Source organism: Larimichthys crocea, unplaced genomic scaffold, assembly GCF_000972845.2.
Source record: "Larimichthys crocea isolate SSNF unplaced genomic scaffold, L_crocea_2.0 scaffold82, whole genome shotgun sequence".
NCBI lineage: Eukaryota > Metazoa > Chordata > Actinopteri > Sciaenidae > Larimichthys > Larimichthys crocea.
Genome location: NW_020860793.1, coordinates 26,923 through 40,039, shown reverse-complemented (window position 1 = coordinate 40,039; position 13,117 = coordinate 26,923). Strand labels below are relative to the sequence as shown.

General features: G+C 41.0%; 2 protein-coding genes across 2 annotated transcripts; both read left to right on the top strand.

The window, feature by feature from the left end:
* Positions 1 to 1,751: 1,751 nt before the first annotated feature.
* On the top strand, positions 1,752 to 7,893 carry LOC104935726 (E3 ubiquitin/ISG15 ligase TRIM25). Its single transcript, XM_010751599.3, has one exon. The coding sequence runs from the start codon at positions 5,612 to 5,614 to the stop codon at positions 7,286 to 7,288; it is 1,677 nt and encodes a 558-aa protein (XP_010749901.2). The 5' UTR covers positions 1,752 to 5,611; the 3' UTR covers positions 7,289 to 7,893.
* Positions 7,894 to 9,616: 1,723 nt separating this feature from the next.
* brcc3 (BRCA1/BRCA2-containing complex, subunit 3) lies at positions 9,617 to 10,785 on the top strand. Its single transcript, XM_010751598.3, has one exon. It carries the CDS (start codon positions 9,824 to 9,826, stop codon positions 10,604 to 10,606), a length of 783 nt encoding a protein of 260 aa, XP_010749900.1. The 5' UTR covers positions 9,617 to 9,823; the 3' UTR covers positions 10,607 to 10,785.
* The last annotated feature ends 2,332 nt before the right edge of the window (positions 10,786 to 13,117 follow it).

Sequence of the window (13,117 nt, the reverse complement as noted above, 5' to 3'; positions counted from 1 at the left end):
TCTTCACATACGTATGATAAATGTTCACCAAACTCAGATTTAAATGCAACTCAGCCCTGAAAGGGAAGCAGCAAGGTTTACATGCAAACAAAGTAACAACAATACAAAAAAAAAAAGTCCAACATGATCCAAAGACAAGTCTTCAGAGACCCCTTTAGATGAAAGAGGTTGCTAGGGAACAGCTTTATTTCCTGTCACGGCTTGATATTAGCAAACACTGTGATAGGAAATAACCTTAGGCCCATTTTGACAAGCTATATCTTTTAAAGCAGCTTGATGAGCAAACTAAGCATGTTGTGACTGAATTCATTATTCTCATTATTTTTTCCAACAAAGGCAAACTGCCATAATTATGACTGTATACATCAGTAGTCAAGTCATCAGTTACTCTACAAAAGTTAATTTTTACAGTGCAACATTATATTCGTTTTAAAGAACTTTACGATCTCTGCACACAGAACAGACAACAGTGGCAGAATTACAGAGAAACTGAATCAGAGCAGAACAGAACAGAATAACGACATACCACCAAGAATGTAGCATTTACGCAGTTTGGTAAAGTAGCTGTAGTGTATTAAAGGACACTGTTAAAAGGGTTTTTTGTGGGCAAGTTTTTTCTTACTCGAACCGAGGGTCTAAGGACAGAGGGTGTCACTCCCTGTACAGATTGTAAAGCCCTCAGAGGCAAATGTACTTTGTGACTTTGGGCTATACAAATAAAATTGATTTGATTTGATTTGATTTAGCTGGCAATACCCTGTGGTGGAGTGAAATTAAGAGTAACATTTATAGTTATCAGTATTATTATTCTGCTGTGCATCTCTCTCTCCAAATAATTCACTTTTTTCCTTGCCACTGTTGCCAAGTGCTTGCTCATTGTGGGAATTGTTGGGTGCCTATAAATAGTATTATATACAGTACGGTCTAGACCTGCTCTGAAAAGTGTCATGAGATAACCTCTGTTGTGATTCGGTGCTATGGAAGTAAAATGGAATTGAATTGAATTCAAAATAGAAAAGACCAAAACCAACAATGACTGAATTGATCCCAATGACAAGCGTTAGTCTGTGTCTGTGCACCGAAAGCCTGATATGTCTTCTTCCTCTGTGCTATAGAGCTCTGTTGTTGTCTAAGAACTATTACAGTTTTTCTCCATTGGTTTGGCTCATTTCTTGAAACTGAGATGACATTCTCATAACTATAAAGCAATTTGGCCAAACAGACTTGCAGTTCTGCACAACACTTCAGATAACCAGCAAAATGTAATTTGTCTCCCAAAACTACTCATCCATGCTTCAAAATGAAATCCCTTTCCCATGTAAATAGTCAGTACCATAAAAATGGCATGGATCCTTCTCAATTGCTTTGGCACATTTTGATTCATTCAGTACTTCTGTCAAAATAACTTGGATGGTACTGCACAACTACATGGATCACCTGGCAATGTTTGTACAGCTCCCAAAACAGTTTACCCTTCAGTCAAAACTACATTCCCTTCTCATATAACTAGTCAGTGCCTCCAAAATGCATTGTCCCTTTGGTATTGTGTAAGTACTGCAAGTCAAAATGCTTAGACACTTTGTCATGGCATATTTCTAACTATAGGCATAACATTTTCACACCACACACACACACTGCACTCATTCTGCCGAGGAATTTTCATTTTTATTTTCAACTAACGTAAATTGTACACATTACAGTAGGTAGGGAACCGTAAAAAAGGAAAATATACTGTGTACACAAAATACAAAAACCCACAAAAAAGAAAAAAATCAACAAATCAGCACTGTAAATACAAAGAGTCACAAATGAAGACATTTTGTTTAGTCACGGTCACTCCGGGAAGAAGCGTCGTGCATGCCTGAGCCATCCTCTACACTGATCCCCTGTTATGTCCTCACAGGCAGCGTCCATTGCAGTCATGAGAGCCCTCTGGTTTTCCGCATGGTGTTCATACACGCTCCATCTCCAAGCAGAGAAAAACTCCTCGATAGGATTGAGGAATGGAGAGTATGGTGGCAAGAACACATTGTGCATTCTTGGATGCATGTTGAACCATCCCCGGATGCGTGGACCCCGGTGGAAACTAACGTTGTCCCATATAATTACAAACTGGGGTAGGTGGGGCCCTTCGAGACCCCTCTCATTTTCTGGGACCAGATCAAGATACAGTTGATCCAGGAAACGGAGGAGTTTATCTGTGTTGTATGGGCCCAAACTTGCATTGTGGGTGGCCACACCATTTTCTGAGATGGCCGCGCACATGGTTATACACGCCTCCTTCGTTAGTCAAAAACTTATTTCACCTAACCTGATTATCCTAAATTTACTATAACATCTTCCAAAATATGTACTGTATTCTATTCCAGTTTCCTAACACTATTTTGACAATTGAGCAGACTATTCTGCATATGATGACTTATACGATGAAAATGTGCTGACATGTTTTGAGGACAATAACCATGACACTGAAAACCAACCAATTGGGATAGATCAGCAAGATACATTCATTTGAAAAATGTACTAAATGTTGGCTGATTGTGTTAACTGTAGGATACTTGTACATAGCTATTTGCAAGGATGTACTAAAGGCTTGACACATGTACAAAGCATTTGGAAATGTGATGAAAGCAATGATAAATGCCATTCTGTTGTGAGAAACTGCAAGATAGTTTGGGGATTTGTCCATGTTGTTATGGGAATGTCATCTCAGTTTCAAGAAATGAGCCAAACCAATGGAGAAAAACTGTAAAAACATATGTACAAGGGCCAAGACCTTGCTGCAATTGACTCCAGCCTGTGGTCATTTATTCCCCCTGTCCCTGCTTTCCTGTCTGTCTTCAGCTGTCCTGTATAATAAAATAATAATAATAAAACATAGTGTTCATTACCAAGAACATACACTGTGGTTTCTTTTCACTCCATCCCACATACACTGTGCTACTGCCTGAAGTACTCACAAGATCAGCAAATGTGTATTAATCCACAGCTGAAAATAGTCCCAAAAGAATGCAGTATTTCCTTCTGTTTCAGTAACGATTGTTAACACAGTGTCCAGACATTTTAGCACATTACTGGCCTGTTTTTTTTTTTTTTAAATAATGTATTTGTGACAATATTTTTTTCGTTGTTTGAAATAAATGGGCCCAAAGCTAAAGCGACATTGAGGAGTCAGACAATACTGAGAGATGAACTAACACGCTGTTGATTTTTGTCTTTTCGTGGGATTTATTAAAAAAGCTTTTAAAGCATTTCGCTGTGTTATTTATTTACTGACTACTACTTGTGTATCAAGTGTGTTTTGCGTTTAACTCGTTTTTTATTTTGTCTGTCTAGATCTGTTCCTTGTAGAGTCTAATTCTTTCATAAATGTCTAATACTTTTAATTTCAAACCATACCTACTGGGCTCCACTTAATCTTTCTATCAAATATTACTGGCTGCATCTTAGTCGTCATGGATACCATGCGCCTCTGCCAACATGTGAGGTGCCAAAGCAAATGCTCTGTTAACTCCTGAACACATGTACATGCACATATCTAGAAAGCTTATAGTGACTATAGTTGACATTAAGTGTATATGTATATGGGTCTGTGCTGTACAAGTGTGTTACTGTGCAATCATATATGCATGTGTGTCTGTGTGTGATGCAGGCATGTGTGAGTGAATTTACATTTGATCATGCACATGCTGATGTCAAGCCGCACTCGGGATCAAAGTTTTACTATCACAACCTGTTGCTATGGAGACATGAGAGCGGATTCACATGTCATGTTGCTTCAGTCTAATTATGCAGTAAACACAGAGACTGTTGTTTCAGTTCTTCATGTTAAATCAGAATAAAACGTGCTGAATAATACTGAACAAAATAAGAAAGAAACAAATCAAATAAATGTAGAAAAAAAAGTAGAGAAACATCGCAACTATTAATCTGCCATTTTTGTAAACCATAAGGTTACAACTTTTATCCTGATCCCCAAATGTATCATCGACCTTCATCGAAACTACATATCTTAGTGAGTAGTGAGTAGCCATTGAAAGGCTTATGCACTTGCAGGCTACTCCTGAAAGGTTAATTGCCATGTGACTGAGAACTGTTGTACGGTCAAAGTAAGCATTATGGTGTCACCAGCAGCTGCCTCAGCAGCAGTACTGCATTTTGTGTGTGGGGCATTTAAAGCATAGCCGCAAGCATGACTAAACATCTATTTACGTTAGCCTCTGGTTTACACACAGGAGACATGGAGACTTTCTGTCGGCTATCTTATCGAATGAGTGGCAAAATGGCTGCATTGCCATTACCACACCATTGTTGGTTGTGCAAATGATATAAAATCCAGTATTAGGGATAATTTAATTACAAAGGAGCTATGCAGGCCTCTATATTCAACATATTACTTATACCAATTACCGAAAGGTAACATGGAAGAAATGCAGACAACGTTCTTATGTATCTTATGTGAATACTAGAAATGGGGAAAGCCATCTTGGAATAATGTGGAAGGAGTTCTCTCAGTTTGACATGAATGCAGGAAAAGGCGTAAGTAAGACAGGCTTCTGCACCCCCCCACCGATAAACACACATAGAAATATTAATATTAACATTTAAAACTGCATTGAGTGATTTTATGTGAGGCACCAGCCCTAAAGAAATTGAATTAGTCTATTAAATAGCTGTTAGCTGATGTTGGTGATGTAGTAGCCCAACTACATGGGGAAAAAAATGATCTGGTAAAATAAATGAACAATTCAATTAAAGAAACAGGGCAACAGCCAACATGTAGCAGAGCGATAGAAACTGAGCTATCTCTCTGAGAAGACAAACCCAGACAAACTGCAGGACTAAATGAGAGAGACTCAACACTCAGCCAGGGAGGACACCTGCTGGCGAAACACAGAGATGACACCAGAGATGACAAGCTCTCTGATTGGTCCACCAGAAATCATTGTCTTCGCCTTCAGTCTTTCACTGAATGAGACAGAACAGAAGAAATCTTTCATAAACAATGAGTCTGAAAGGATTACTAGATTTTCAGAACCCATTGAGTTATTCATATTGCATTCTGCTATAGACCTACATAAAGCACGATATCTGTTTTACCAGCTCTTATCCAACAACTTTTTTAAATTGTCAAACTCTTCTTCTATATGAGCATCGACACAGTTCATGATCAGTAAAAACATGAGTGAGTAGAACACATTTCATGTAACTGTGCCTGCACTAAAGGCCAACAAAACAAGGTTCTGACCGGGGTGGTGAGGCAATCATGTGGCTTTTGAACTGAGTCATGCAACACTCCAAACAGTCCGGCTTTACGTCCCTTGCAAACATCAGCTATAAACACTGCCTTGTGGAAGCTTCTCCTCTTCCAGGAATGAATCAGAGTGTAATAACCCCTCCTCCTCTTCCTGCTTTCCAACACAGTCAGCCGTTCGCAGATCTCCCAGTTTACAGATAGGTGTAACCAACGTTTTAAAGTGAAACCCCATTCAGTGCAGATCAGCGAACAATACTGAGGAAGAGAAGTAGGTTTTGTTGCCGATCAGTTCTCTGTTTTTATGGTAAAAGAGAAAGTGAAACTCGTTCATATTTACTGTGACTTCGAGGTGAAATGGCGCAGCAACAAAACCTAATGGATCAGAAAAAACTCTGCTGTTCAATCTGTCTGGACCTACTGAAGAGTCCTGTGACTATTCCCTGTGGACACAGCTACTGTATGAACTGTATTAAAAGCCACTGGGATGAAGAGGATCGGAAGGAGATCCACAGCTGTCCTCAGTGCAGACAGACCTTCATACCGAGGCCTGTCCTGGTGAAAAACACCATGTTAGCTGATTTAGTGGAAGATCTGAAGAAGACTGGACTCCAAGCTGCTCCAGCTGATCACTGCTATGCTGGACCTGAAGATGTGTCCTGTGATTTCTGCACTGGAAGGAAGCTGAAAGCTGTCAGGTCATGTCTGCAGTGTCTGGTTTCTTACTGTGAGCAACACCTCCAGCCTCACTATGAATCCCCTGCCTTTGATAAACACAAGCTGGTCGACCCCTCCAAGAAGCTTCAGGAGAACATTTGCGCTCATCATGGTAAAGTGATGAAGATTTTCTGTCGTACTGATCAGCAGTGTATCTGTTACCTGTGCTCCATGGATGAACATAGAGACCATGAAACAGTCTTAGCCTCAGCAGAACGGACTGAAAGGCAGGAAGATCTCAGAATGAGTCGACAAAAAATCCAGCAGAGAATCCAGGACAGAGAGAAAGATGTGAAGCTTCTTCAGCAGGAGGTGGAGGCTATCAATCGCTCTGCTGATAAAGCAGTGAAGAACAGCGAGAAGATCTTCACTCAGCAGGTTCGTCTTATCAAGAATCGAAGCTCTGATGTCAAGCAGCAGATTAGATCCCAGCAGAAAACCGAAGTCAGTCCGGCCAAAGATCTTCAGGAGAAGCTGCAGCAGGAGATCACTGAACTGAGGAGGAAAGACGCTGAGCTGGAGCAACTCTCAAACACAGATGACCACATCCAGTTTTTACAGAATTACCCCTCACTGTCACAGATCAGTGAATCTGCAGGCTCACCCAGCATTAATATCCGTCCTCTGCAGTACTTTGAGGATGCAACTGCAGCAGTGTCAGAGGTCAAAGATAAACTACAGGACATTCTTAGTGAAGTATGGACCAAGATCTCCCTGACAAAGACTGAAGTTGATGTTTTACTGCCACACGAAGAACCAAAGACCAGAGATGAATTCTTACAATACTCACGTCAAATCACACTGGATCCAAACACAGCACACACGCAGCTGTCATTATCTGAAGGGAACAGAAAAGCAACAGTGGCGAGAAAAAAACAGTCCTATTCAAGTCATCACGACAGATTTACTGACATGTTTCAGGTCCTGAACAGAGAGAGTCTGAGTGGACGTCACTACTGGGAGGTAGAGAGGAGCAGATATGAAGTTTCAGTAGCAGTTGCATACAAGGATATCAGCAGAACAGGATATGAAAGTGGATTTGGAAATGATGACAAGTCTTGGGCATTAGAGTGCTTCAACTACAGTTATGAATTCAGACATGACCGTGTTAAAACTTTAATCCCAGCCCCCCAGTCCTCAAAAATAGGAGTGTACCTGGATCACAGTGCAGGTGTTCTGTCCTTCTACAGCATATCTGAAAGCATGACTCTGCTCCACAGAGTCCAGACCACATTCACTCAGCCCCTCTATGCTGGACTTGGTGTTTTTTCTTCAGACAGTAGCGGATCTACTGCTGAGTTCTGTAAGCTTGAGTAGATAGCATTTAAGAGGAACAGTTCAGAGGCTTCATGATTCAGGTATTACCTTTTCTTTTTGATTCAATCTGATTATGGATATGATTCATGAACTATAAGCAAGGACTGTACAACCATTCCCTAAACATAAAGCCAAATACATCTTTCAACAGACATCATTACGGTTTTGACTTGTGAGGTATTTCAGGGGAATTTTGCAAAGTTTGCTGTAGCTGCACTTCTTCCTTTGTTTTGTTATTTGTGGTTGTTGTCAGTCATGGTTAGAGTACATAACACAGAAAACTCCATAAATGAAGGTTGTTGTCTTTCTCCACACTAATGCTTTGTTTTTTTCTATATTCCAAAAGTATTATCTTCAGACACAAACTCTGATTCGTAGTGCACTTATTACACTATGTATTACCTTTGTTTACAATAGAACAGTGTTTAAAATAGGGTTGAATCCAGAAATAATGTAACATGTTAAACGCACCCTTACTTACAGTGTTCCATTATTTGATGTAAACATTAGCACTTTGATTTTTGATTAGATTTTAGGATTTATGATCGTTGTGTAAAACTGTCATGAAAAGCACTTTGCAAATAAACTAAATTTGGCTCACTTGACTCTGATGCTCTCTTGGGTTTGCAGTATAAAAAATGAAGTCAGCTGGCTGCCTGAAAATTAGATTACATTACTTACGTTTGATGTCTTTTTTTTTTCTTCGCTGGTTAATACTTTAAAAAATAAATCAATAAATCTGACAACTGTAGAAAACAGAATAACAGTGCATTGTTTAGGTTTAAATCAGACCTGCCTTCACACACATTTATCATAATACTATTTTGCACACCACTTAGGGCATGAATCACATCTTCTCTTATATAAGTATGTGTGAAAGTGAGATCGTACATCTTCTCTTACAATGATGCATTGTTATACTACCCAACAGGAGATGAAATTAATATAACCAGTTAATATACCAAATACTTTTGCAATGCATGACGTATTCTCTACTCTACTGCAGTGGGGTCTTTGTAATGACATATTACTTTGACTGACATATTTGTTCTGTTACAGTACACTGAAGTCACAGTGGATTGAGAAAGAATCTGTTTTACCAAGTTACCTTCATGAAAAAATAGACAGAACTTTTAAAGAACCCCTTTAATAATTCATGTTAACCCGTCTGTGGAATAATATACAGTATGTGGGTATGAGCACATTCAGGAATAAGGAGAAGGAAAGATGAGGAAAAAGGATAAGGAAAAATTGGAACAGTTGGTAAAGGAGGCTGTTAGGAAAGAACATGTGGAAATGAATATTAAACTAAAATCAGAGTTTGGAGGGAAATAATCAGACATTGGCAACAGTATTTAAGGAATGAGATAAAAGGACGACAGTACAAAATAAAGTCATTATGAGAAGATTAATAATAAGTCACAGCAACGTGGACAGTCCACTTTTTTGTTATAGGGAATCATCTGACTGGGCTCTGCAATTACTGTGCAGTAAAGGAGACAGTGGGGCATGTCCTCCTTCAGTGCAGGAAGTATGGAAGAGGAAGAAGGTGTATGATGACAGGAGGAGTGGTGGAGATGTGCCTGAATCAGAATCAGTACACACACATGAAATTGAACTCCAATTACACAGTGCCCTCAATGTACATATAGATATAGACATGAATACATTTAGAAAAACAAGGAGCTTCACAGGTAAACAAACATAACATAAAGACTGTATGTATAGCGTGGCTCAGGAGGTACAGCGGGTTATCCAGTAATCAGGCGATTGTCATCTCGATCCCCGGCTCCTCTACTGTGCATGTCAAAGTGTCTTTGGGCAAGATACTGAACCCCAAGGGTCCCGAAGACCTCGCCATCGCTGTGTGAATGTCTATGAATCATTAGCTCCTAAAAAAACCCTAAAACTAGTTGACCATCAGTGTATGAATGTGTGTGAATGGGTGAATGAGATATGTAGTGTATATGTGCTTTGAGTGATCAGAAGACTAGAAAGGCGCTATAAGTACAGGCCATATATATATATGTCCATCCATTATCTGCAACCTCTATTAACTGCTGATCCTCATCAGTATACATATACCTTATATGTATATGAGGTAATAGAAGTTACAGTATGCATAGTAAGTGTGTGAGTGATGATGTTCACATATTAAAAGAACAAGAACTAAAAGCAAACAGTGAGAATAAATCGTTTATATTTGACAGGTTATTGCACAGGTAGTGTTCCTAACATGTTGTGTCAGGTTTGAGTGTGAGAAAATGGATATTTATCTTTTTGAACACAACTATAAAAAGACTAAGACTGTAACAGAATAGGAAACCGTGCGTGAGTAAAGCCACATAGAGGCAGCAATGCAACTAAAAGGATGCTAACTGCTGGAAAAGCCCAAGGAAGAAGATGAAGAAGAAGGGGAACCTTTAGTCGGTGATGTGCTAACACGGAGTGTTTTGGTGCAGCACCACAGAGCCCGGAAGAGACGCGCTGCAGTTTGTTTACGTCCTCGGACAGAAAGTTGAACTCCTCGTAAAGATGGCGGTGACCTCCGTCCACCTGGAGTCTGACGCCTTCCTGGTGTGCATGAACCACGCGCTGAGCACGGAGAAAGAAGAGGTGATGGGGCTGTGCATCGGGGAGGTGGAGGTCACCCGCATCGTCCACATTCACTCCGTCATCATCCTCCGCCGCTCCGACAAGAGGAAGGACCGGGTGGAGATCTCCCCGGAGCAGCTGTCGGCGGCCTCCACGGAGGCGGAGAGACTGGCCGACATCACCGGCAGACCCATGCGGGTGGTCGGCTGGTACCACTCCCACCCGCACATCACCGTGTGGCCCTCCCACGTCGACGTGAGGACGCAGGCCATGTACCAGATGCTCGACCAGTGCTTCGTGGGGCTCATCTTCTCCTGCTTCATCGAGGACAAGAACACCAAGACGGGCCGGGTGCTGTACACCTGCTTCCAGTCCGTCCAGGCGCAGAAGGGCTCCGAGTACGAGCGGGTGGAGATCCCCATCCACGTCGTGCCCCGTGAAGCCATCGGTAAGGTGTGCCTCGAGTCGGCCGTGGAGCTGCCTCGGATCTTGTGCCAGGAGGAGCAGGACACCTACCGCAAGATCCACAGCCTGGCGCACCTGGACCCTGTCACAAAGATCCACAACGGCTCGGTGTTCACCAAGAACCTGTGCAGCCAGATGTCGGCGGTGAGCGGGCCGCTGCTGCAGTGGCTGGAGGACCGGCTGGAGCAGAACAAGCAGAGCGTGGTGGAGCTGCAGCAGGAGAAGGAGAGGCTGCTGCAGGAGCTGGCTGCTCTGTGAGCCGGGTGGACAGCGTGGAGACCGCCACCAGATGTTTTTCTGTTGCTAGACATGGGAGATGACTTTTGAGCCCCTTTTTTCTATTTCCTCACCTTCCAGACAGGGTGAACAACAGTTCTCTTGTAAATGTGTCAAAAACTGTCTAATACAAAAAGTTGACATTAAATGTCTGGTCAGTCTTGATTGCTTATTTTTGATAAGACATTTCTTAACTTAATCTGCCTGTTATTTTCTCAGTGAATCTATAAATCACTTGTCTATAAAATGTCAGAAAGAGTGAAAGATGTCCTTCAAAAATTCCCAGAACCAGGAGATCGTTTTGTCATTCTCAATCAAGCTTAGATTCTTCACATTTGAGCAGATGGAAACAAATCATACCTGTAAACTTTGCTCTGAAAGTTCTCTGGAAAATGAAGGAAAGTTCCTCAATCTGGTACTTAAAGTTTGGTCAGATTTGTAAGATGAGATGAGATGGACTATTGATCCCACAGTGGGAATGGAAATGAATTTGTTACAGCAGCTTGGGTACACAAGTTTAATGATAAATTACTCATAAGTAAGAAAGATACAGAAAAAAAGCCATGCTGGTGTTAAAGAGTCTGACAGCTGTTGGAATGAAGGACCTGTGGTAGCGCTCCTTCTTACATGGTGGGAGTAGCAGTCTGTTGCTGAAGGAGCTGCTCAAGGCCGCCACAGTCTCAGAGAGGAGTTGTTCATGTTCTTTCTCTACTCTAGCAGTAGTAGTAGAGTAGTCCCTTTAGTAGAGTAGCTCTTGTACAGCTCTGATGAGACAAAATCAAACTTGTTTTGTTTAAGAAGTGAGGTTTCTAAAAGAAAAATGATTTGATCTCTTTAAGGTGCAAAAGGTATCGTGTTGTCTGTATAGCTACAACTAACCGTTATGTTCATCATTTTATTTGCAGATTATTGTCTAGATGGTTTAATTCATGGTTTGCTCTATAAAATAAGTATAATTCTAAAAGTTATATTACAATTGTAACACCAAACCTAACGTGACTCTAACGACTCTGATGACGGTCGTCGCAACAGCAATGAGCACTAACGAACCAAGTGGAAAGTATGGCCAGGTCTATGATCCTGTCCAGGCCAAATACCTGGCTCTCCCCATCAGTCAGAATGGACAGAACTGAAGAAGAAGCTTCTTGGATGAGAAGTGAAATGTTTCCATGAAGCCAGAGTATAATGAAAGATGCTCATCAATACTTTCCTAAAACCTACAAATGACTTGTTTTCTCCTACAGACTGCCCAGAATATTCAGATATCTGATTTACTGTCAGGTAAGACGAATTGGCACAACTGATTGTTAGTTGTTTTTGTGTAAAAATCAGGGCTTTTCCAGGATGTCATAACTTATTGGCACCAGTACTTAACAGTTTTGAACAATTTATAATAATGTATGCAAATATTAGATTGTTGCATCAATATGATGAAATACACTGAAATACAAAAGTATATGGTCATGCGTTCATTAGTCTACGTACTTGCAGTGTGAGTGGGATCATGGCGATCTTCCACCTTCCACGTGTGGCTTCAGATTGTGTTCAACATGTGTTCAACGCCTCAGTGACACATATTGTACCTTGATTTGTCATGTGTTTAATTGTGCTGAAAGGCACAATACTCTTATCTGGTTGGAAACAACTGATAATGTAAAACTACAGTTGGGTACATGAAGAGCCTCCATCATTATAATCATACTGAATACAGAACCAACTGAGGGACAAGTGACAAAGAGAACATGCCTTTGGACTAATGTTACTGTAAATACTCAGTGAATGTTTTGTTTACCCAGTCTACTGTTCGTGTTTTGTCTCTTTCTTCTGCCATGTCTCATCCTGGATTTAAAAAGCCTGGCGTGTCATCTTAAAGCAGCATTATTCAGCAATGACAGATGTGGTGTTTTACTCTCAAAATGGCCTCTGTAGGCCTACAATTTAAATTCTATCCAAACCTCACATCCACATTTTTATTGCTTCAGGAACACACAGTACTGGTTCCTTTTTGTTGTCCATGTTAACCTCAGACAGGGTGCACGATACACACAGACTCAAAGGTCATGCCTAGTCTGAAGCAAGTGCAGACTTACCGTGATGTCACCTATTAGTTTGTTGACTAACTGTTTTGAAGAGTTTGGCATTACGGCCATATCCATTTCTTGGCATTTTGGAGCCAGAAATGACCATGCCTGAGAGCTGGGCAAACTGTATAAAACATGAACAGAGTGTCTGTGATGTCACCTATAGGCTTCTGAAGCCGCTGAGAAACCCAAAGTACTGGGCACCACCATCTTGTCATCCTGCCTCTGCAACCTCCTAGCTAATCTAAAAATGGGCAAAGACGTGTGTGGATGGAGCTGAGGTGGGCTGAATGAAGCCTAGTTGCTCAAACAAGCCAACTGTGACAGCAGCCACCTATCAAATTGGCTAAGCTCTTAATTATTATTGATTATTAGTGATATAATAAGTGAGAAAATTGGTCATTTTTGCATA

What these genes read in the sequence shown, in the direction of transcription:
- LOC104935726 (XM_010751599.3), top strand. Translation starts at nt 5,612, where the DNA reads ATGGCGCAGCAACAAAACCTAATGGATCAGAAAAAACTCTGCTGTTCA.
- brcc3 (XM_010751598.3), top strand. Translation starts at nt 9,824, where the DNA reads ATGGCGGTGACCTCCGTCCACCTGGAGTCTGACGCCTTCCTGGTGTGC.